Source organism: Oreochromis aureus, linkage group 6 (assembly GCF_013358895.1).
Source record: "Oreochromis aureus strain Israel breed Guangdong linkage group 6, ZZ_aureus, whole genome shotgun sequence".
NCBI lineage: Eukaryota > Metazoa > Chordata > Actinopteri > Cichliformes > Cichlidae > Oreochromis > Oreochromis aureus.
In genome coordinates, this window is record NC_052947.1 from 16,704,400 (window position 1) to 16,728,955 (window position 24,556).

Sequence of the window (24,556 nt, forward strand, 5' to 3'; positions counted from 1 at the left end):
GCTGACTGCGTGCACAGTCCCATCCACTTCTCTCAAGGTACCATTTGAGGCTTGACAAAGGAGAAGGTTGCTGCTATGGCCGATGCTTGTGTGGCATTCAATTCCTCAAAGGTAACCAAATCACAGAAAGAGTGAACAACATTAAAAAGAAAAAGAAGGAAAATATTTGATGTGAAAAGCTGCGCTGATGCTAGACCATTGAGACACGCAAGATAAGACCAGCGAGTTAGTAACGGAGGAAGTGATTTAAAACAGGAAAAGAGAGTGAAAGAATTTTTCCGCATGACATTCAAACATGATGCGAGCGTGATAGTGAACAATTCAGACAAAACAGCAAGGAAGGGAGGCCAACTGCAATTACGAAATTAGAGAGGAAACTAGCAAAGAGCCCTGTCTTACCTTTCCTCTTGCCTTTCTTTGTCAGAAGTAGCCTTGGTAGCAGCAGTTTGACTCTCTCCTGACGATCCAGGAGCAGAGCAGGAGGCTGCTGCTGTGCCAGATCTGCAAATAAAACAGAGCAGCTTAGTCACCACAGATTCCATGGTGTCGTCTACTGACTGAAATTATGGTCAGCATTATGTCACCCATCGGTTTCCCTCTTTGGATCTTTGGATTTTTAGCTGCTGACAACTTGTTTTTTGAACACTATGAGAAAGGGGTGTCTCTGACTGGAATATTGCACAATTTATAGTTTATTTAACTGTTAATTTAACCATAAATGACAAAATGAAACATTTAGACTTAGAATTAGCATTTAGTGAGGTCATAAATCAAAAGAGAAGTAGGCTCATGTAACCACACCTTCTGTACAATCACTTTGTTTTGCAACTAGAAGAGTCACCCCCTGCTGGCCATCAAAAAGAATGCAGATTAAGGCTAAGGACATCTTATACATAGAGTAATGTTGGCATACTACAGTATAGCATGTGGTCATATTTCCATCAAAATAACACGATACCAGCATTAATGTTCTTGTGTATTCACACGTAGCGTTTGTCATTAAACTACTCCCCCTGCTTTCTACATAAAAACAAAATTGTACACCCTGGTCTTGACTTGCCGAATTGAACTGAACTGAGAATCTAAAGTTAAAAAAATTATATTTTTTCACCCTCAATAAACACGAAGCAAAGATTTTAATATAAATGCAATTGAAATATACGAACTCAAAGGTTTATTTATTCAAATGCAATTTTTTTTGTAAGGAAAATGTGCTTGGTGTAAACTAAACATATACCAGTCAATTCAATTTTATTTCACCAGATTCCATTAAATATAACATTTATATATACAATATAGCAAAATCACAAGGAAAATTTAAATTAGTTAACGTCACCATTTTGAGCTGATTTTTGTGTGTGTACCCAGTGAAGATGTTCTCAAGCCATTATGCGTTTCTTTTCTTGGTAAAACCTGTGCCTACAGTAGTGTGCGCAGGTTCTGCACAGTCACACGTTGACTGTAGTTTTATCTGTTGCGGTAGTAGCTGTGCTTTAAACTCGTTGTCAGGGCCAACAAGTCTATGGCCGACCTGAAGGACTGAGGTAGGGGTCCTGATAAAGGGAGAGTGCAGCAGAGGAGAGCAGGAGTCTCAGCCAGGCATCCCTCTGTGCTCCATGCCTGCCCCAGGGCCAGTGCTAATACAGCACATAATGAGCAAATTGCTCCTAGCTGCCGCTCCCATAGAGACGTTAATAAAGGCAATTAGAGGGAGCAGCTGGGGAGGGGCTGGAGGTTGAGAGGATGTTGTGAATAGTGGTTACGTTGGCACTAGCAGGGGTGGGGGGAGAGATAGCCTTAAGGGAGAACATGGTTGGGGATGTTATGTGGACATAGGTGGAGGTGAACACAGCGCTGTGCTCACGTTTTCGTCCCACGCCACCCCCTCGCCCCCCGTAGCTGCTTTCTTCCCTCATTTCTTCCCCTGCTTCTCTCAGTGCTCTTGTCCATCCCCAGCGGTGGCTGTTCTGTTTGGGCCTGGCCTGACTGTGGGTGATTTATAGCTCTGCAGCAGTGTGGGGCCACTGTGGTGCTCAGCTGCTCCACATCAGCATGGGGGACAGTGCGCTGCAGTGCAGCAAATCCACTCATTAACCTGGTCCCAGGCACAACCACTGTCCGCCTGGGTCGAAGCCAAAAGAGAGGAGAGCCGAGGAGCGCCAACACTTGACCCACCAGCAGGTGAACTCACTCACCTACACGCCACATCCAAAATTAGATGATATTGAAAGGAGAAAATGTGAACATCCACATATTTCAGAAAAGTTAACTGATCTGTCTGACTGTTTCTCACTGCTGGGAAGAGGATTATGCAGCTCTGTGAAGATCTTTAAAATAAACAGATATCTAAATAATAATAACAGAATAAACAGTTAGGGAAATCAGGAACGCCACATGGCTGCCCTAGAAACTTGTTAAATGCACCAGAGGTAAATGGATTTATCCAAAAATTGCTTTCACAATTACAGCTAAGCCAAAGCGAGGGAAATCGTTTGCCGTTTCTCTTCAGCAAAAATAGCATCGAGCATGAATTGCTCTTCGTTGTTTTTTACCCGTCACAGGCCTAGCTAAGCTTTTTCTGTAAAGATGATTAAATACAGTAAATAGGGACTTGAAAATGCAGTGCATGAAAGGCCTGGATGAAAATCCCCTTTCAGATGCCGGTAATATTTAGAGTTTTCTTTAAGAGTATTAAGTTTCAAGTTGGGAGGATGTGCATGTATATTATATTGAGCAGAGGGCATACTGTAAAAACTAAAGGGCATCATTATATCAAACTCAAACAATATTGCAAACACGGAATTTCAAAGTGAACGGCACCTGGAGGTCTTCTGGTTTATCGTTATGAACATCGGGGTTATCACGCACTGCCAGGTTAGTAGCAGGGAGAAATTCATCAACAGCAGAGGGCTGCTGCTTCTCATTACTGCAGGAATTTCAGCCTGGAGGATCCAAGCCTTGTTGATCCTGGCGTGGAGCTAACATGGGGATGAGCGGGGCTATCGACCGTCTTTCTACCAAAGGACGAAAGGCAGCGGTGGGATTTAGTACTGTTTCTAGTAGAAAGTGGGATCAGACCTATAGCCGAGCTGCTTGCCCAGCAATCTCCAGTTTGGGTGGGCAGGAAATAAGCTCTGATCCACCATTTTATGATCCACAGCTGTCTGCCAGTGGGAGGCTTGGAGGGCTGGAGGTGGGGCAGCAGCACAGAGATAGAAGGAGGCCAAAAAAAAAAAAAAAGGCCAGAAAATGTAACCTCATTGGGCAGCACTTCGGGCAACCGAGCCGCTGGGAGAAGCTGTGAGTGAATTCAGGAAGAAGAGGAGAAATGAGGCAAGACATGGAAGTAGACAGAGAAGATAAATCGTGCCACTGCCCACAAAGAGTTACTGTATGATACAGTGAGTCAGGATGCATTTTTTTGTATGACCATGCAGATTTTTGCCATGCTGCAGGACAGAGACTAAAATATGTTGCTTTCCAGGTGCGCCTTTGAGCACGCCAGAGAGCAGATAACACATTTCTGAGAGTGGCTGGAAGTAATGTAGCAATTGCCATCCCTACTGCTCTTTTTGGCTACGACTCACGCCGAATCCCTGGGTTCCACGCCAGAGAGCTGCTGTGCTAACAGGTCTCTACCATCTCACATGCTAAGATTTATGAGCGAACAAAGCCAGGGCGACACCCTGTGACATATGGCGCAAGTCTTCATAAAGGGACAGGGGCTGCGGCTATAAGGGTAAACAAGATGAATATCTCCCCAATGTCAATACGATTTACACGGCCAACGCACGGCCACCTGTCTCCCAAACAAATAAGAGCCGAGATTTACGACCTCCTCCTGGTTGCTCCTTCCGTCCTCCAACATGATGCCACATATGTGGGAAAGCACAAAAAAATAAATAAATAAAATACCCACAGGGGAAAAAAAATAGAGTTGGTTACATAAGGGCTAGAGAGCCTTGTCTGTCTAATCCTGCAACTTAGAAAAAAAACAAAACATGCCTACACTCACAGGCGGGCAGGCACCCACAGAGGTCACAGAGAGAAGAATCACATTGTCCTCTGTCAAGTTGTGAGGAGGATTTGTTTTTATTTTACAACTCTTTTCAGCTGATGGAAAAGGAGAGAGGGACAGTGAATGAGGAAAAAAAAAAACCGAGTCTATTCCAAGGTGAATCTGTAGACATGACACAGCAGAGAGTCTAACATCTGCAGCATAACCCAATAATTCATCTCTCACATCAGCATTCAAGACAAGTCATAGGCTGAAAACAACAAAAAGGACCAAGGACTTAGCAGTGAGGACAGAAAGGAGAAGCCAGCGAGGGAGAGAGAGAGAGAGAGGCATGGCAATGCATTCCAGCTATTAATGCATTTCCCATCTAGTACAAAAGACTAATAGCAAGAACAATGGGGCTGACACTCTAATAATTAATTCCACTTTACCTTGAATAATCTGTTATTTAATTAAACTCAAAAATGGCAACTGTGTAATGTGCATTACAGGTTAGCAAACGCGTGATTCACACGAGAACTGAGATGCTCGTTTTCCACGATTCACAATGTTCAAAAATAGGTAAGTGTGCATTATTAATAATGATTGTTTTATCTTGCCAAGTATGCTTTTTGCCCAGAGTGGTAAAGAGGGAGCTGAGATGCAGCTGCTAAGTGCAGAAAAGTGCAACTGCTTCCCATGATGAATGAAAACCAAAGTGTTTACATGAATTTCCTTTTTAATAATGTCCACAGGAAGAAGTCGCTGGACTTTTGGCTTAGATACGCTATTTTCAGGTTCTTGTTGAAATATGCGCGCTAATATTCAAAGGATTTCATTCTTCATTTTAGTCCGCAAGTGTGCATCAAAGTTACTGTCGAGCCAGATGATGCAAAACTGTAAAGCCGTGAAAGGGAATTTCAATTTTCTGTCAGCTGAGGATGACCAACGGTGCCCTGAGACAAACGCTAACATGTTGCTAAAAGATGGGCTTTTCTAAGGACATTTTCAAACTGGAAGGGGGGAGCATCGAATCCCCGATGGTCTGATTAAACTACACCGGCTTGAACTGGAACACAAAAAAACTAAAATCCAATTGTTTTAATGGAAGACTTCTGCTCCAAAAACACTAACAAGAGACTAAAAAGAATATGAATATACATAAGAACAGGTACTCACAGAACCACAGTAACCACGTCAATACAAAATGCAAGTGAATAAAAAGCCTACAATTAAAATAATGTACTTCTCTCTTATTTGTAGTTTGCCTTTTCCTCTGAATCATCCCCTACACTTCTGAGAAGTTCAGCGATTCATATCTTAAATTAATCAATACATTAAGTGACAGGAAATTGGCCCAAAGTCTGATTACCAGACTAACAGCTGTGCTTTGGAAGCAAAGACCAGTTAATTAGAAAACACTCTAATCAAACATTAGTTATTAAAAACAGAGTTTACCTTTGAGAATGGGATAACTTGACGTGAAGCACTACTAATTTGAAATCATTTTCATCTGTGCCCTGTTAGCTGAAGATCTCACCTCACAAACATGCATTCTGACATATCGATTTGAGACTTCGTGAAGAACTCACCCGGAGTTGCTGCCTGAGGAGAGGCTGGCATTAAGAGGGACGTGGTCACTCTTCTCCATATTCACCTCTGAGGCCGAGGCTGATGATGACTGCGATGATACAGATTCATTGCTTCCCATCGATGTCTCATCTGGAGCTGGGCTGGAACCGTCTCCCACTGCTGACGCTGGAATAAACAATTAACACGTGTTTGTTTGAGTTAATTACATCTTTTTAAATAATTTTAGTCGACGGTAAAAGGTTCAGTCTGCTCAAGCTCGCCGACGATAAAACAGCTGAATAATTTATCAACACATGAAAACAATGCTGCATCAACAAGGGACTTTGTAAATCAAACTGCTGTCAAAGCAGGCGAGACTTACAACCAAGTTTGTGTTGTTCGTAGTGTTACACTTGTGAAGTCATAGACAGGAACCTAAGAGACAGCTGGGAGAGCCGAGCTCTTGTTTTTCACTTTTACTGTGAAGTAAAGATTGTGCTTTTAGGAGATGAGGGAGGCACAAAAGGGTAAATGTAAAAAAAACAACAACAAAAAACCACAAAACAAAACCAATAAATACAACATTTATCTTTCCCCCAATAAATACATCAATTATGAAAATGTCTAAGAACCGGCTTTATGTACAGTACAGTGATAAACTCTTGAGCCACCCTCATTTCTTTATATTTTGCTAATAAAATAGGAAATATGTGCAGTGATTTATTGAAACATGTGCAAACATACATGGAAGTACAATATATAGGCCAAAAACAGAGTTTGTACAATTCTAATGAACTTGAAAGTCAATATTTGGTACAAACACAGCCTGATCTTTCTTAGGCAGCTGCTTCAGGAATAGTTCTCCAGGCTTCTTGAAGGACATTCAAAGCTCTTCTTTGGATGTTGGCTGCTGGCACTGTTCTCTCAAGATGATCCCACACTGCTTCAATAATATTGAGGCCCGAGCTCTGGGGAGGCCAATCGATGACCAACAGTGTTACACTGTGAGTTTTTCTATCCAAGTATGCTTTTACTGCACCGGCAGTCTGTTTGGGATGATTGTCATGCTGAAAAATGAAGCTGTTGTTGTTACAACTTGCTTCCTATACGCAGCACTAGATGTGAGCAGAAAATTTCTGCTAGCCTACTGTTCAAGTTTTTGGTTTAGAGGTGGAAACCCATCAAAAGAAAGTTTGCTTAGAAGGTGGTGATGCCAGGATATAAATCTGGTTGTAAGAGACAGAAGATGGCCTGAGGGTCTGCACCAAAGATTAATTTGAACTGTAAATCATGCAAAGCTTCTCTAGTGGAGTCCAAGAATTAAAAAAAAAAATCTATTGATTAAACTTTAGACCACTTTATAATGAGTTCAATTTATTTTATGTATTATTATATCATTGTATCAACAGATTTTGACAGTACATCTTTTGTAAAGGGCTCACACCCAACAGTAATAAACTGGCAGCTAAATCTTTAGCACCTTTTACATTTTAATTAAATCAGTAACAAACATGCAAGTGATCTGTAATCATCTTGAGGATAAGAGCCTTGTAAACTGTAGTTGTTGGAAAGCTTCCTGACACAAATACTCTGATTAATGCACCTCTCTACGCATGGTGTGCCGTCACATCTGCGCGGATATCAGACACCCAGCACGGCACGTAGACTCATAAGAAGAGTCACATGCATACATAAACACTGCTCTCTCTTACCCACTTCAGCATTCTTAAATTGCTTTTACTCTTATTATGTGGGACCCATATAAAAGACACAAAGGTTAAAAAAGGATTATGCCTTTCATCCCTGATATTAAAATACCCCACAGTAAAAGCTAGCACAAGGGAGACAAAGAGAGGCAATCTGGTAAGCAGATTTAGACTCCTTTGGTATTGTAGAGGGGGGGAAGGATTTAACTGGCTGTGGATCAGAAACTGCTAGAGTTAGAGTGTTTGGGTCAGTGGGTCAGGTGACCAGCTCTCCTGATGTACCAGAGTGGGACTCTCTTATGCTGCAGTCTCCCAGTCAATCTTTAGAGAAAGTAAATTTTTAAGTAAACAAAAACACAGAAAAGTCCCAGATGCAAATCCCTTCAAACAGTATTACAGAAAGAAGGTGATTAAGTTCAGTGTGTCATCTGTAGACACTGTTATTCTGCATAGCACTCATAAGGGAACAGACAAAGTGAGTGATTTAGAGCTCAGCAGGGATCAGCGGTAAATACACTTAGTTGCCAGTTTATTTGTTACACCTACCTCAAACTAATGGATACTAATATTGTTGCATGAATGCATCCGACAGTGATAATGTTTAGTTTTTGTTTAAACCCACCCATTAGAAAGATGCTGATTCGACTTCCTGATAATTCTGGATATTAACTTTGTGTTTCTGCTCAACAACACCGTATTACATAAAGCCTAACCTCCTTGGTGCACCTCACAACCTGGCAACACTCTATTATGATAATTAATGCACAAAATATGTTAGAGAGTGAGTGTACAAATTAGCACTAAAATAAATTAGCACTAAAGTTTTCCCTTTTCAGGTTCTTTAAGACAATACATGTTGGATTTTAAATTGTCCCCCAACTGAATCTCAACTGGCAGCTTCCTTGTGTAGACCTAGTACCAGGGTGGACCCCCTTTTTCCTTCAGAACGGTCTTAATTTTTTGCAGCATAGATTCAACAAAGTGCTGAAACATTCCTCAGAGGTTTTGGTCCATATTGACATGAGAGCTTCACAAATTTGCAGAAAATTCTTTTGGCTGCACATCCTAAAGATGCTCTATTGAACTGAGATCTGGTGACTGTAGAGGCCATTTGGGTACAGTGAACTCATGTCATGTAAAAGAAATCAGTTTGAGACGATTTGAGCTTTGTGGCATGGTGCGTTATCCTCCTGGAAGCAGCCATCAGAAGATGGGTACGCAGTGGTCATAAAGGCATGGACACAGTCAGCAGCTATACTAAGCTAAACAGTGGCTTTTTGAATGATGGCCAGTTGGTACTAGTAGGCCCAAAATGTGTCAAGAAAATATTCTCTGCACCACTGCACCACTACCAGTTTGAACCACTGACACAAGCCAGGCTGGATCCATGCTTTCATGTTGTTTGCACTAAATTCTGGCCCTATCATCTGAATGCTGCAACAGAAATCGAGACTCATCAGACCAGGCAAAGTCCATACAGTTTTCCTTGTTGGTCCAGGGGTAGCCTTGGTTTCCTGTTCGTAGCTTAGGACCGACATCCAGCGTGGTCTTTTGCTGCTGCAGCCCATCTGCTTCATGACTTAATGAGTTGTGCATTCGGAGATGCTCTTCTGCATACCTTGGTTGTAACCAGTAGTTACTGTTGCCTTCTTCTCAGCTTGAAACAGTATGGCCATTCTCCACTGACATCAACAAGACATTTTTACCCTCACTGTATAGTTTCTTTTTTGTTTCATCTCTGTAATCTCTAGAGATGACTGTGTGGGGAAAATCCCAGTAGATCAGCAGTTTGTGAAATACTTTGCTATTTTCTATAGACCAGCCTGTCTGGCACCGACAACCGTGCTACAATCAAAGTTATCAGTTTGAGCTTCAGCAGGTCATCTTCACCATATCTACATGCCTAAATGTATTGAGTTGCTGTCATGTGGTGTATCCACATATCCACACATGTAAAATGGAAGTAAAATAATATTTTCCAGCATAACAGATTTATGTTCAGTTCATTTGCACTTACTAAAAGTCTCAGGGCAGGTATTACTCATTTGTTGCCACTTAAGACCTCTTGGGCCCTACAAATGAATAAATGCTAAGTGAGATGCTTGCTGAATCACTATAGTGCTTTACAGCTAAAGTGAGGAGCATTTGAACTTCTAGAGCAAAAAAAAAAAAAAAAAAATCCTAAACACATTCACAACACCTTTCATTTAACACACCAAGAAATGTGAAAATATACAGGTACAAACTTGTACATCTCTTACCATTCTGAATGTCAAGGGCTTGCGGATTGTAGACAGCCAAAGGCCGATTCTGTCGACTCATTTTCTTGGAGTGCCTCGTGGGAGCAGAGAGCACCGGGGCATCAGGTGAGAGAGGGCATGACTCGGGAGCATCTGTAAAGATCTGAATACACATGTGAATAAGTCTGTAGCAAAACACAGCATACACAGTGCAGATACTCCTAGACTGTTGAGCTGCAGCATGTCCTCAACTGAACCAATGTGTTTTGAAAAACTCACAGTCTTTATGTAGTTGTGGATGGAAAAAGATATTTGCAGCAGCAGCAAGTTCTCCTAGGAAAAGTTGAGCTGCTCATTGATTGGACCCTAAAAACTGCATGTGAACAGATTCGTGTGTGTGTGCGCGCATGTGTGTATATGTGTGTGCCAAAAATATTAAAAAATAACTAACTAAATAAATAATCACTTCCCCCATCCAGAAATCCGGGTCTAAGTTAAGGTGACGTTTCTCCTCCGAAAAAAATTGACCCAAAGTCAAATAAACAAGGTTTGGACTTGAGGAGGACTGGCCAACTGGCAAAGCCTGTTTACACCGGGCCCGTGTTTACATATAAACTTCAGATGTGGAGTTAAAAGAGAATAGGGCTGCAGAGAAGAGGAAGTCTCAGCAGAGCCTCAGAAAGGATCACAGATGAGGAGAGGAGGGAGGTAGGGAAGGGAGAGGAGAGAGAGAGAGAAAGTGGCAGAGAAAGTGAGCGAGAGTGTGAACGGAGAGGCAGATAGAGGAGGGGGAGGGGGGGGGGGCATGAGAGAGAAAGTTTGTAGGAGAGAGGCAGATAGAAAAAGTGAGAAATCTGATATGGCTGAGAGTTTGTGCTGCCTCTCTCTTCCCCTCTCGCCTCTCTCTGCAGATGGAGGTGAATGTAAAGCAGAGTCTACTGTTGGTATCTGGGGGTATCAACAGTCTGGAGTGGGACTCAGCTGTGAGGGAAGTTAATGCCCGTCTGTCTGTCTGCTCAACTTTTCCCCTGCTCAAACATGCTGTACTTTCTAAAATGCTCTTGCTGCATTCTAACACTACATCCTTTATCAGCCGGCCAGTGCTGGATACCTCTAGGTAGTCTAAGGACACTAGCGGTGCACGCGGGGCTGGCTGGTGTTGTTTTTGCACATTTGCGCACTCTGCCTCTGTATTTTCTCACACCCCATTTTAGATCTGTGAGTTTGGGTAGAGACATTATTCGCAACACGCCTCGTCTTCATTTTAATGAAGCTTGGAAGGAAAATAAACACGACGAGCTCCCGGTTTCATCTGATTCTATGCAGCGAGTGCAGCGCTGCTCCAAACAGATTAGAAAACTAATCTCAAACCTTTTTCTCTTCTGACACGGAGAATTATCCCCGTTTGAGGATTGACACCGATTAATGACATTCTGGGGGAGATTACATGATCCTGTGAACTACAGGTTATGAAACAACTCACAACCAAAATAAATGCATTCAGACAGGCCTTTCTGAATGTAATAAAATGTATGCAACAATCTACGGAGTAATCAAAAGGCTGAAATTGAAGAGAAAACCATGTGTTTGATTCTGGTAGAAGCACTTAGGGCTCCCCCTATTGGAGAGCCACACAAAAATATGTAAATTAAACTAACATCGAGCTTCTCTGCACCTCAATAACTGGGTGAAGGGTATTCTGTCCAAGCATGTTTCATTATCTGAGCTCTATGTCAGCTCAGAAAAGCTTCCAATAGCCACAAATTACCCCATCATCTAGTATGATGCATGTTTTTGCCAGAACACTTACTCAAGAAAGCAAAAAAAGATTTTCAATGTACACATATAAACCACCCTCACCAAAAACAAGAATACCTGCAGAAGAAAAGAGCATCACATCTCCCCTAATTGAGACTCTTATTCGATCCAGATGAAACTCTTCTGTCAGACATAGTACAGTACGTGCACTTCTGTTCCAAATAATAATTTAGGAAGCGAAACACAAAACTTCTAACAGTAATAAAGCGCCCCATTCCAAAAAAGACTCGCAAACACATTTTTTGCTGCACTAGCACATTTATAATCTGTCAGTTTCGAGTAATTATGCGCCACACAGGTAGGTAAACAACAAGGTGCTGTGAGCAGCTTACTGATGTCATGTCACCTCAGATTTCATTTCGTGCTGTCACTTGTTACCTGGCACTGCCTACAGTGCTTAGGTTTTAGTGAATATAGTTGTGGACTGCGAATTGCAAAACAGTTGTATAGAAAATGTTGCACTCGCAGGATGAATTCAATGTGAAGAATCAACGCAGTTAACGTGTGTACAATCAAAAAAAGACAATAGAATACAATAGAGGGATATTCCTATAGACACAGTATATATAGACAATAGTGTTAGACACTTACACAGTCTATAGAGTGCACTGCACTAGGCATATGATAGATCATAAAGTCTGTGTGTTACCTTTTCATGGTGTTCAATGAGGATTTCCACCACAATGTTTTGGAACTTAAGGTCCATGATGGCGGCGACAGTCTCCTCCTGTGGCCTCATTAATGTGGGTCCGAACACCACGCCCAGGTTGGCCACGGTCATCAGATTCTGCTTGCTGTGTGCCGCCACGCTGGGGAAAATAACCACTCGCATTATAGCCACTTAATTTCAACTAAACAACTTAACTTCACAAAGACAGGGTAGTCCAAGAATTAAAAAGGGCAGAGCTCCAGTAGCGTAACTGTAATGGATCATTATTTCCCCCTCCCCCCAAAAAAGTTACATAAGCAGATGAGAAAGGGAATCCAAAAATAATGTTAAATAAAGGCTTAGTCACTGGCTGAAAAAAAGCCCTTAAACACAAGACAAGTTTTTTTACCCTTCAAAACTGGAGGTGGTAAACCACCCAGATCTGGATGCACTCATCTTCCAGCTCATTAAGTTAGTAGATGGTGGCCTATGCAACAGCTAGTTCAAAGACATTTTTAAACACAATGTAAAATAATGAATTTGATGCCAGCAACAAATTCCAAAAAGTTAGGACGGCTTACCGCTGCACTGTAGCAGCTCTCCTGTGACTGTGACTTGTTATTTGTATTTGTATTTGTAATTTCATTATGACGCCAATAGGCCCTTTCAGACATGCACTCCTTCCCATTTATCTGATGGTGTTTGAACTTGTCGGCTTCGTGTCTGTATGAGCGCCCTGGCCACAGTTGCGATTGCAATCTTACCAACTTGGCGTGTGTGACTTTTACTTATTTTCTCTACAACACAAGCCTAAACTGCATGCAGTCACATTAGCAGATAGAAACACACGATTAAGACTGAATCTTGTTCAGCTCACTGAAAGGCTTGAATGTTTGCTTTTGTCATCTAGAATCGCTATTCCTTATTCAGTAAAGGGGTCGGGGCAGCTGAAGCACACACAGGCCTGAAAACAAAGGGACACTGCTTCTAGTGACAGTGACAGATGTAACTAAAGAGTGAAGTTACACTACTCTAGCGTGACTGTTGACAATGCTTGTGGGCACACAGGCAACAAGTCTTGAAGCACATTATAGCAAATATGCGCGCGTATGGTGTCTCTTTTTGTCATTGTTACATTTCTCAATTAACCCAGGGGGAATACTAATGCAAACATGACCCAGCATCCAAACATGACCCTGTTGTACCATGTACAATGTTTTTCATGTCAGGAAAGGACTCATGGATGACTCGTGAATGTAGGATTGTAGGTAGAACCAGTTCAGCATCCTGAATCTTTTATTTCGGACTGTGCCACGGACTGTGGGTTAGCAAAATCTGTGCACATCTTTTTAATAATTATGGTGCCTTCACAGATGAAAATCACCCATGCTATATGCACTAATGTAACCCCATGCTATTACAGATGCTGGTTGTGATTCCCAAAAGTAATTACTAATTTCAAATGCTCAAATTCTCTGTAATTTTAGTTTGAGAATGCTTAAAACTGCTACCGAAATATTTGCTCCTGTAGTCTTTCACAGCATAGAAGCGGTTAACACATTCACCTCACATCCAAAAGATCCCTGGTTTGAGACGGGGAAGAGACACGAACCTAGCCTAAAAGAAGGGTGGCTTGTTCGTGAACTCCTAGTGCTGGTCCCAAGCCTGATAAATGCGAGGTTAAGGGTATTTCATGTTAAATGTGTGCCAAATCAAATATGCAGATCCATTTGCTGTGCTGATCCTTTGGGAGCAGAAATAAGGGAGCAGCTGAAAGTACCACGGAGTCTTTTCCTCTGACTCAGTGGCATTCACATCACATTACTGATCAGTTCTGTTTGTTTTTTTAACTTTAAACAACCTGCCTTTTATTGTTTTGTCACTTGTTGATGGCATCAGAGTCAAGCATATATTTTTTAAAAATCACACTTTCAATAATTTGGTCTTCTTTTTACTTTAGTAACTGTAATTACAGTGTTGGTTCACATCCCATTAATATGTGAAAGAGATTGGCCAAACTGACACCTTGCAGCACTTTATGGTGCTTTGTGTCATATGAAATGTATATAAACCGCTTCAAATGTAAAGCTCCACACTACAAAAAGATACTACAATTAAGTTCAATTACTATGAACTTTCTATTTTTGTTCACATATAATAACTTTTGGGGATTTTTTTCAGATTTTCTTTTCAAAAGCACACAACATGACCATTGATTAAGCCTTCTCTATGTGTTAATCTCAAAAGTGCTCTTTTAATCATATTGCCAACACTGACATGCAAAGAGGCCAGGGGATGATCCACCTTACCAAATGATATTTACATTGAGGAAAGACTGGAGTTTCATTTAATGTCACCTACATCCATTCCAAACCTGGGAGTTCAGTAGGTACAACTATATTAAGTGGTCAAAAAAAAAAAAAAAGTTGGGAAAACCTTTATTTGAAGAAAAAGTTATAGGGACAGGTGAAGAGATTTCATACTCCAAATATGATGATATGCAGTGCAGCTGCAGAGAGACAGTTTAAATAGCTTCAAAGGATGCCTTTGAAGACAAAAACATTGGTGACAACTCACATTTATAACATCTCTGAAACCATTTCAGATAGGAGTGTGAAATTCTGGCTTTGCTTCCTTCCCCTGCAGGACATGCACACACGCCAACTTCAGAAAAATATTCGAGTCTCTCCAGTCTGGAGAATTTCACGCTGGATAATCCAAATTCAATTTCAATAGCGCTGCCTTTTTACCACAGCCTGATTCTGCAGCGGGTTTCTATGAAATAAGATCCACCAGACTTTCACTGCCTCAGGGAAGAGGGATTATTTACTTATCTTCAATTTGCTCATATTTAGTTTATAAAAAGCTTGCTGAGGTAAAACCTTGTAATGTTAGCTAACATTATTTCTTAAAATCTTTCTTCCTATCTAATCTCGCAAATGGAATGATGCACAATAGTGGTCCGTCCAGGGGTGTATACAGTAATCTCAAGAGAGGGCTTAATTTGAGTGGTCTATTTCATTTCGTTTCACCCGTGGGCTGCAAAACAGCGTGATGAACAGGTACGGCAGGCTACTCAATCCTCCCTCGACAACTTTAAATATACAACAAAATGACCTTAGAGAAAGCAAAAAAAAAGAAAAGAAAAAAGAATCGAGACGCTAGTGGCATCAATTTTCTTACCCAGCAGTCACTGAGTAGACAGAGAAGAGATGGAGTGACAGCAGGGAAGGGGGAGTGAAGAGAGTGGGAGTGAGGGAGAGAGAGAGAGAAAAAGCATGTGGAGTGAGAATAAGGAGACAGACAGGAAGAGCAGAAAGAGAGAACTGAGAGAGAGAGAGGGGGTGGAGATTGGCTGAACTATGACCAAGGAACTATGAACACTCACTTGGCCAGATGCTTCATAAGCAGCCCGAGGACTTGTCGATTCCTCTCCGGTAGTTTGTGGACCAGGCAGTGGACGGCTTGGATGCGAGACTCGGGACTACCGCCCTCTGTTCAAATGCAGAAACAGCCGTGTACTCATATTAAACTACAAGGAATTCTCTGTGCTCCTCGCGTGGCAAGGAGCCAGCACAGCTCAGATGGTACACTGTACAGTAGGAAATTTAAATAGATGATGAAAAATTCTAGTCGCTGCTGATTTGAGTGAGCCCTATGTTACTTCAAAAAGGCCTAAAAGTATTTATCGGAAGTCTGGAAATGTTTTAAAATGCGCAAAAGTTGGTGGACCTTTAAGCGTGCAACAATCAGAGGCTATCACTCTCAAGTGTATGGGATTAAGCATTAGAGGAAAATACATCCCAGTTCAAATAAACGAAGAAGAGGTGTGATGGTGATATATGGTCTGAAGCCTCCCAGAATTTGGCAGCAGGGACCACTATGCTGGCGGAGAAGATAGCTTTACGTTACTGTCGCTACCGTATAAAGGGTTGTGTTAAAACCCCCGAGATCATCTCTTAAACACTTCCTCACACATGGGCATCTGACCGCCCACACGCTAACACACACAGGCACACAAAATATCATTACTATGGGAACGACAAGGATTTAAACATGGCAAAAGCTTCTTATGGATGCTGTCATCCATCAAAAAAAATATTCATTGCTAATCCATTTTTCCCCCCTCGTTATGAGGGCATTGCGAGCGCCTGATAAAAATGTCAACCTGATCCAATTATAGCACTTGTTGTAATAAGATTCAAGTTTGGCTTGATTTAAAACATTTCATACAGAAATTATGTTATGTGGGCAGAAAAAAACCCTCTTTTTTTCCCTTCTTTTTTTTTTTTTCCTCTTCAAGGTCACTGGATGATTTGGATCCAGGATCTTTAATGGCTTTTTTGGCCACAAATTTAGTCCCATGTTAAACAGGTAGAGATTATATGGAGATTGGAATAAGCTCGTCTACAATGAAAAGACAAATGCAACTAAGCCAACGGGAGCTGAAAGCCTCTTTGGTAGGGTTAGAATCAAGAACAAATGCACTGAGTGCTGCGAGTAAGTAACACATTACTGATACCACGCAGGAAGACATAAAAAGGCAATAATTAGCAATCAAGACACGCGCACCACACAATAGCTTTCAGACATGAAAAAGGTGACCACTGTTGCCCAACTTCCCTTAAAAGCACAAAGTTTAAACAAAGTTTGTAAAATTTAATTTAAAAGTGTTTTTACTGTGTCTCACTTCACTGCTCCTTTTCAATAACCCCCTGAAGAAGAACTAAGTAATGAACTCAGCTGCTTCAATTGATAAAATGCCCATTTCGCACTGATACGGCACATACATACACTTCTGTTTGCGTATGGTCTGCGCTCAGATGAAGAGCTGGTACATGAGGCGGTAGAACTTACTTGCGGGGCTAATGAACTCTTTGTAAAGTTCATAGGTCATCAGCGGCTCAGGAAGGCTCCTTCGCAGAGATAGTGAGAGAAAGAGAGACGGGTTGGGGGGGTGGTGGGAGGGAGAAGGAGAGTTAAAGTGAGCAAGAGGGACAGAAATAGCTGGCACACTGTTTTATAGGGTCTGCACACAGCAATGATTAATGTGGCCAGGCCAGGAGATGGAATTAGACGGTGCACACGTTGAGATAACCAAGTTCATCTGAAGGTACTTTCACACTGCAGCTGGATAGTGGCCAAAGCTACTTAGCCTCAGAGGAAACTGAGGAGACTGAGGCTGTTTTACTTCAGCAGGTCATGCAAGTAAAAGACAAATTAGAAAAACACTGTGTTGATTTAATATAGCATGTCAATAATGATAAGAGTATGGTAACTAAAATGCTGAGGTAAAACTTCCCAACTAAGTAATGTCCTAGAGTCCACAGTCCTCTACATCAGTCTGCTTTGTGGAAATGGTCAGTGCACACAAGTTTAACCCCTCTGACTAGGTTTAACATTTACATCCTAATTACATAGCAGTGACTGTTTGAAGACCTCCATAGTGACAAAATAAAACAAGTAATCAAAACCCCCCACCCCAAAAAACTGTATTAGTTTCTTTTTAGTATTTTTAATATGCATAAAAGAAAGCAGGCAAATTCCCAACTTTAAATGCAAATTTTCCTCCAATCAAGCAACAAGCAAAGCCAACTCAATTTGTTGCAACAGCATGTCGACAAAATCAGATTGGCATTTAAAATTATACCGCTTCATCTTCTTGCAGCCAAACTACATTTTTAATCTCTGAACTTCACCCACACTCGCTGCCAACCTGGAAGGAGTTATTGACTGTGGAACATGCATATCATGAGCATTATGAGCTCGCAAGGAGTTAATTATACAAAGGCACTCTGCATAATTAAATCTGTAGCCATTTTATAAAATAAAGCATCAACGCTGGATGCAGTGTTTCGCATTCAAGCAAGCGGAAAGGACCGCATTCATCAAAGGAGTTGTCGTGGGGTCAGAAATAGACTTGCTTGGATACACAACAGCATAGTTTGACGGTTTACAAGATGAAAAAAAATAATTACCTACTAAGCGACTTTCCCCCAAAATAAGAGTACCTGCATTCTTAACTGTGCAGCTATCATCATCTAATGAAGACAAAAAGCTACTGTACTCTTGAGCTGCTGAGAAGCAGGTTACAGAGATGGCGGTAAGCTCTATTTGTCATATTTCGAATTAATTAGAGGAATTAATTAAAAGTTTGTTAATAGGTACAAAATACAGCAGTTCAACCAGAGGGTTCAGGTGTAATGTTGAGAGCTGAAGTGACTGCAAAAGCAATCAGAAGAATCAATTACCTTATTTAAACACTGCAATGTTGTAGTATCAATGCTTGCCACTGCTTGGTGAAACAAATAACTCACAGGTGTGTGTGTGTGTGTCTTTCACATTAAAACATCACACTAATCCTTACCTCAGATAAAGCTTCAGTGCACTTGTTATTGTCTTAACATCCCAGTCTTCGCTGGCTGACAAATCCACTTCGTCGCTCTTCTCATCTATAAGAATCACAAACTTAGCATCACTGCAATTACTCACTGACTGAGGTATTCGCACCGAGGCGCCAATTAACTACCCTGTTCATATTATGCATAACATTATGTGTTATTTGATGGGCAACCTAGAAAGTCCAAATATGTGATTTAAATATGTAACTTGTAATTAGCCATATGAGGATAAAAAGCATTCCTGCTAGCCTTCGGGGGTCGAGTCTCGCCCCAGAGGATATGGAAGGAAGTTGCAGCATCTGTAGAGGGCTGCTGGCTTTATACTCATTACAAGTTTAATTAATCCCTTACTACTTCACTGACTCCACAGGGACTCCAAGGGTGTGTTGTGCTGAAAATTCGCGGGGGTGGGGTAGGGGGGGCTTTAGTCACACCGTAAGTAGCCTCTGATGAATTACAGAGGAAGTGCAATGTGTCAGTGAAGTGTTTGGACTCAGACACGTGTACAGCTTAGGGTCTTAGCCACCACACAGACTTTAGCTTCACGGGTGTTAGGTGGTCTGTTAATAGGAAACGTATTTATTTATTTTTTTCTTATTTGATCTATCAACTGCAGGCAGGAGGACCGCGTGTCTCTCCATCTGCGTCATCCACAATATTGCCTGTCCAGTGTCAACTTCTGAAAGCAAACGTTTTTAGGAAGCGTGTGTAGCCAGGTGTGTCTCCATATGTGAGACTGATGGAGTTTGCAGAGGCGCTGTACTCTTGCACAAATAGGCCTGATTTGGCCAGGTCGGTGTATGCAGAAACACAGCTGGAGCAGTTGGAGCAGCACTGATTGCAAAACTGTTAACGACACAGCATCCACCGAGGTGCAGTTCTATATTATTTTCTTTTGTGTTAGCAACAATAAAGACTAGGGAACCAACACCGTGCTGTGTGGGGACTTAATAAGCACAGTGGCAGAGTGATATAACACCAGCAGAAAAACTTTTCATCATACAGAAAATATTAAGAAGGGAAAAGTCTGTTAAATAAAAATAGGGAATTTACTCTCCTTCACAGACTTTCAAATTTGAGGATAAGCTGATTGAAAGCCTGGTCCAGTATGAAAGTAAGCCTATTCATGAGATAAGTAAATAGCACGTCCTGACCCAAACCCAAACAAACAAGTGATGTGCAGAAATTGGAAATGAAGCGATGGTTGTGTGACGTATGTGCTGTAAGGATGTTCAGTGCCACTAAAATGTAAAGACTAAGATGTGCAACTGATGCCAACTGGAAAAAGAAGAAGGGAGGAAGCAAATGCTGTTCAGGATTAAGATGAAGCAACAACCACATGCAGCACCTGTCAGTGTTTGCTTCCTGCGTGACTGATTTGTTCTTTTATTCTCAAACAACCAGCTCACGGGTAATTCTTTCCAAGTGCCTGATCCACGGTTAAACACTTTTCCCCATAACTCTATCACGGTGGATTTAGGAAACGCCTATATCCCCACCTTTCCTGAAAGGTCTCAAACCAAAAATAGCCGACATTCAAACTAGAAAGGAGTCGGAGGTTATAATTTTTCTCTCAAGATTTTTCATTTATTAATTTTCTGTAAATTATACAGTCAAAAAAGTACCTCATTAGCCTCACATTTTAATAACAGCACAGTTCCTTCTTACTTCAGGTGTGGCTGTTCAGAGCAGCTATTACATGAGTTTATTTTTGTGTTGTGCACACTCACACTGCAAAATGTCCTAACCGCCTGCTTGGCTGATCTAGCGACAGATGACTCTCCTTTATCATCTGGTTTTTTTGGGCATAAAGAGGCCACAGTGTGCCTGGTGGGTCAATATTCAAGCGATATCGTTTAACCAATGAAGGTGCACCATAAACCTTTTCAGCAGCTGTTCAGGTCTAATTCAGTGTTTAACAACTTTTGCTTTGAACTGTAAAATATTAAATGCCTGACTTTGCTCCTTTAATGTGCATTCATTAAATTTACCTATGCAATTACATCTGGAGGACCAAAACCTCCAATTCAGCAGCTATTATGACCATATCTCAACCGACACCACACGCTGCCCTGCCCGTTCTGTCTGAACCACAGACAGGTCAGAGAGGGATCGGAGCTCACTTTTACAGTCTTCTTCCTGTTATATTGTTGTCTGTCATTCAATAGGTGCCGCTCTCTTTGTTTGTACTGTAATATGATGGGAGAATTTTGTATCACTTTGTCCTCTCAGATTGGACCGTGGCCATGTTGGTGGGTGAGAGATGAAAAGGAGGAGGTGTGGGAGGATCCAAAGTCTTTCTTCAGGGTTTAAAGCTTGTTTCACCCACTCACTGTGAACTGTTGTATGCAAGAAATGTTTGTGAATGTGTCTGTGGAGAAGTAACACACAACTGCTGTCGTACATATTAGTCATTTCAGGGATAAAATACGAGTTGCGTTTAGATAGAAATATTTAGGCGCAGATGAAATCATTATTTTTCTTTAAATGAGCAACATGCAAATTCTCAAGACCAGTGATGGAAGTTTTCTATACTTTAAGGCTTTAAAGAAACTTCTGCAGCGGAGCATTAATGGAGTCTACCGCATGAGTCGGCAGGCTGGGAGGCTGCAAGGTTTTGGAGAGGAAGCTGAGACAGGCTGGCGGCTCCCTGAGTTTGTTGTCATTCTGAACACAGAGCTGAAAGTGAGCTGGTGTCTGCTGGAGACAGCAGGAAACCAGAGAGCAGACAGGGAGCAATGGAAAGGACAGAGGACAAGTTCTATAGAAAGGGAGTTGAGTGAAAGGGATTCGAGACGAGTAAGAGGCATAAAGGTAATTGAGAAAGGCAACTGACAGACTAAGCCATCTGCGAGCACACGAGAGGCCATCTTACTGGCGTGCTAATGAAGGAAAAGCCAAAAAGCAGAAGAATGTGAATAGGATGGACCTCGTCGGGTTGTCTCAGGGGACTTAAAACTGAATGAAAGCGAAGCAAAGCTACACGCTGGCACTTGTTGCACTTCAGAGAGACATGGGTACATGTGGGCTGAGTCACGGGATGATTTCCAATCGCTATCTTTTTAATATCACCCCTAACAGACACATCCATTACATCAGCATATTCAACTAACTAGGGGCGACCTAATTTCAGAGAGATAGTGCACCGGCATTAAATTAAAATTTTTAACTTTATTTAGTCCTTACTCAAAAAAAAAATTCTATGTGAGAAAATCCATTTACAGAGGAGAATGAAGAACTTACCAATCATTAATGAGAGGAGCTTCTGGACCTTGGAGCTTACCCCCACAATCCTATACAGGCCTTGGTCATTAATGCCTAGAATATAACAATAATAAAAATAATACACCTCTACGTGCTTATTACTTACAATACAATAATGACAATACTGTATTTACAAATAATAGATTTGCTGCATGACTTCAATTTTAACCACATTCATTATGAGGGAACAACGTGCATAAAAATATCAGTTATTAGCGCAACTTTTTATGAAAAGGTGTCCAGATAAGAGCAAATAACTAAGAATAATGCAGTGAAAAGGCAGTTGCATATCTTCAGTACAAGGTGCCTGCAGGTGATGCTGGGAAGCCTGTTTCCTTTTCAATACTGGAGAAAGTCTGCCCCCTTGTGTACAGATAAAGGCTTGCATGCATGTTATCTATTACTATTACTATCCACCAACACTGAAATTTACTGTAATTTTCCATACGCTAGTATCAGATGTTTACATTATTAAATATATTTATAGCTCACCTCTTTTCTCTATTGCACTGATGGAATTCTTCACAAAACTGAAACCAACATCATCCAACTGAGCGTCGACTACAGGTAGGGAAAAAATGAAGAAGAAAAAAACGCCCATGCTTATAAAATTGTGATATCATATCATTTTACAGATTCAATGTCTGGCACAGCTGGATCCTTACTTCCTCGCTCTTTAGAATAAGTCCTTGTAAGATAATGCCCGATCTGTTAAAGTAACAAAAAAAACAGACAGTTTTAAAGTTACACAGTATGTTTTTGGGGAGTTCTAAGTATATGTTGGTGTAAAGCTACACGTATTTGCTCTCTACAAGATGGCAGTTAAAAAGAATGTATTAAAACTCCATGATTGAGTGGTAGATGATGACATTGTGGAAGCTGACTCACAGGCTCCTTCCCACCCATGGCTTGCATCCAAAACTTGTGGTCATCCTCAGACAGAGCCTGCACTGTAAGCACCGTTCCTGGCCTGGGAGAGAGCCATACCGCACTTGTATTAGGCAAAGCATCAGAGGTACAGTTTTGTAAAATATTAAGCAGTGGATGAAATGTACTTGCAAAAAAGATTGCTTGTACTACAAAGAAGAGGCCAGCTGGTTTTATGACACTTCCAATCATGTAGGAACAGATGGATATCAAGTTACTCATTACAGGCCAAACAGATGTGTGCACTCACATTTCCATTCTAAATTTAAGGTATTGCTCTTCTATTAATATTACAGAAAAGGGGCGGGGCAGGGTTAAGTTCTGTGACAAAATGGGATATATATTACAGCATGATGCGTGAGGGCAGTCCTCCAAAGCAACCCCTGCAGTGCTGCCCTCGGCTATGCAAAACACATAGCAACAAACACCAAGTGTGTGTGTGGAGCTAGGCCCTTTAGCATAACAGATCTATGTGCTCTGTGGACAGTCTGTGGACAACATTTACATTGTCTTCAAGCAAAAGTCACCCAGCAGGCAATAACAAATAATGTGTCACTAGTAATACAAATTAAATGACAAGTTTAATACAAGCAAGATTTTATCACCATGTGTTTGAGAACATAGTAAGTGACAATATACCGATCTGTTATATCGAGGTCTAAACAGAACCTCCGGTCCAACACATCTGTCGTTTTCCGGACACAGGATTTGAGTGTGATGGACTCCGTTTCCCCCTGGAACAAAAAAAAACAAAATATGGTTGGTTATTTAAAAAAGAAAAGACATGACAAAATGAAAGTTGTAATGGAAAGTAAAAGACTGAATAGAGTCTGATTTTTTTTTAAGTGTGCGGCACTACAGCAGCACTGCCACTCACAATCTTTCCCCCTGATCGATGGTCAAAAGTCACCATGTGCAGGATCTTTTGCTCTTTAACAAATGTGCAGTAACGCTTGACCCAACTTGAACCAAAAGGAGGTGGCCCTAGATGAAGCACAAATATTAACGACATACTGTAAACATTTCACGTGGTTTAAGTCATAACAAGCCCTTTTGGGGTCTGCTGCAACACGCTAACACACAATTGACAGTTCCAGTGTGGTTCTCCCTGGATAACGCTCGCAGTTTTCGTAATCTCCGTTTTAGCGAGCGAGTGACAAAAAAATAAGCAGCAGTAAGCAAATTCAGTTAAAACATCTACAGTGTCAGCAACTCGTGCAACTTCAGGAACTTAGCCTGTGTTTCAACTTTCTGTGTCACGCTACATCAATGTTGCTGCTGATTTACATAAAAATATCTGATATACCAGCTCCATTTACACATTTGTATAGCAGCAACAACAAAAAATCCCCTCTTCTAATAAGGAAGGGTTATATTTGTGTATTTTCTTGCTTAGAGTTTGGCTGCCTGCTGTACTTTATATACTAAAATGTTATACACATATTATTACACAGTCAAAAACAATACAAGTCTTACGTTTTTCCTGTACATAGAGGTAGCCTTCAAAACTGATGGGACTCGTCTGTCTGTATTCTTGCGGTGCCTCCCTGATCCTCTTCATCAGCTCGTTTACTTCCGACCGAGTGCCCTCAAATCGATTCCTTGTCTAAGAGGGAGAGGAAGCAAGCGCACACTCCAGGAAGTCACTTTCGGCCGCTTGGTAAGGATGACCTTCCTATCCAGAGTCCTTGTATTTTTTTCTTGTATTTTTATGGTTTCCTTAAAACACCTTCAACTTCATGAAATTATCTGCTAATTTACAGTATATAAATGTAAATTCAATAATCAAAGGGTGTCCTGCAGAGTAGGAAAAATCGAAACAACAAAGGTATGACCTGAAGCGGTTAAGAAAACAAAACATATTTTTCTCAGGAGTTGATGGCCAAATGAAGATAAACAGACAAGTAAATACTAGATCTGAACACGAAAGGTAGAAAGAAGGCAGATTTATCGTGAGTTGATGTTTTTATAAAGGGAGTGAT

General features: G+C 41.2%; 1 protein-coding gene across 2 annotated transcripts in view; it reads right to left on the reverse strand.

Annotated features, from left to right (window-relative positions):
* The window catches only part of arhgap10 (Rho GTPase activating protein 10), a 50,091-nt gene that overhangs the window by 6,281 nt on the left and 19,254 nt on the right, over positions 1-24,556 (reverse strand). For both annotated transcript variants that reach the window (XM_031752182.2, XM_031752180.2), the window contains exons 8-21: positions 24,051-24,180; positions 23,452-23,558; positions 23,214-23,308; positions 22,536-22,617; positions 22,313-22,355; positions 22,140-22,208; positions 21,627-21,701; positions 18,350-18,434; positions 16,840-16,898; positions 15,371-15,476; positions 11,983-12,142; positions 9,537-9,678; positions 5,590-5,755; positions 400-501 (exon numbers count right to left, since the gene is read on the reverse strand). In XM_031752182.2, the coding sequence (XP_031608042.1) occupies positions 400-501; positions 5,590-5,755; positions 9,537-9,678; positions 11,983-12,142; positions 15,371-15,476; positions 16,840-16,898; positions 18,350-18,434; positions 21,627-21,701; positions 22,140-22,208; positions 22,313-22,355; positions 22,536-22,617; positions 23,214-23,308; positions 23,452-23,558; positions 24,051-24,180 (1,421 nt within the window). The remainder of the gene's footprint in view (positions 1-399; positions 502-5,589; positions 5,756-9,536; positions 9,679-11,982; positions 12,143-15,370; positions 15,477-16,839; positions 16,899-18,349; positions 18,435-21,626; positions 21,702-22,139; positions 22,209-22,312; positions 22,356-22,535; positions 22,618-23,213; positions 23,309-23,451; positions 23,559-24,050; positions 24,181-24,556) is intronic.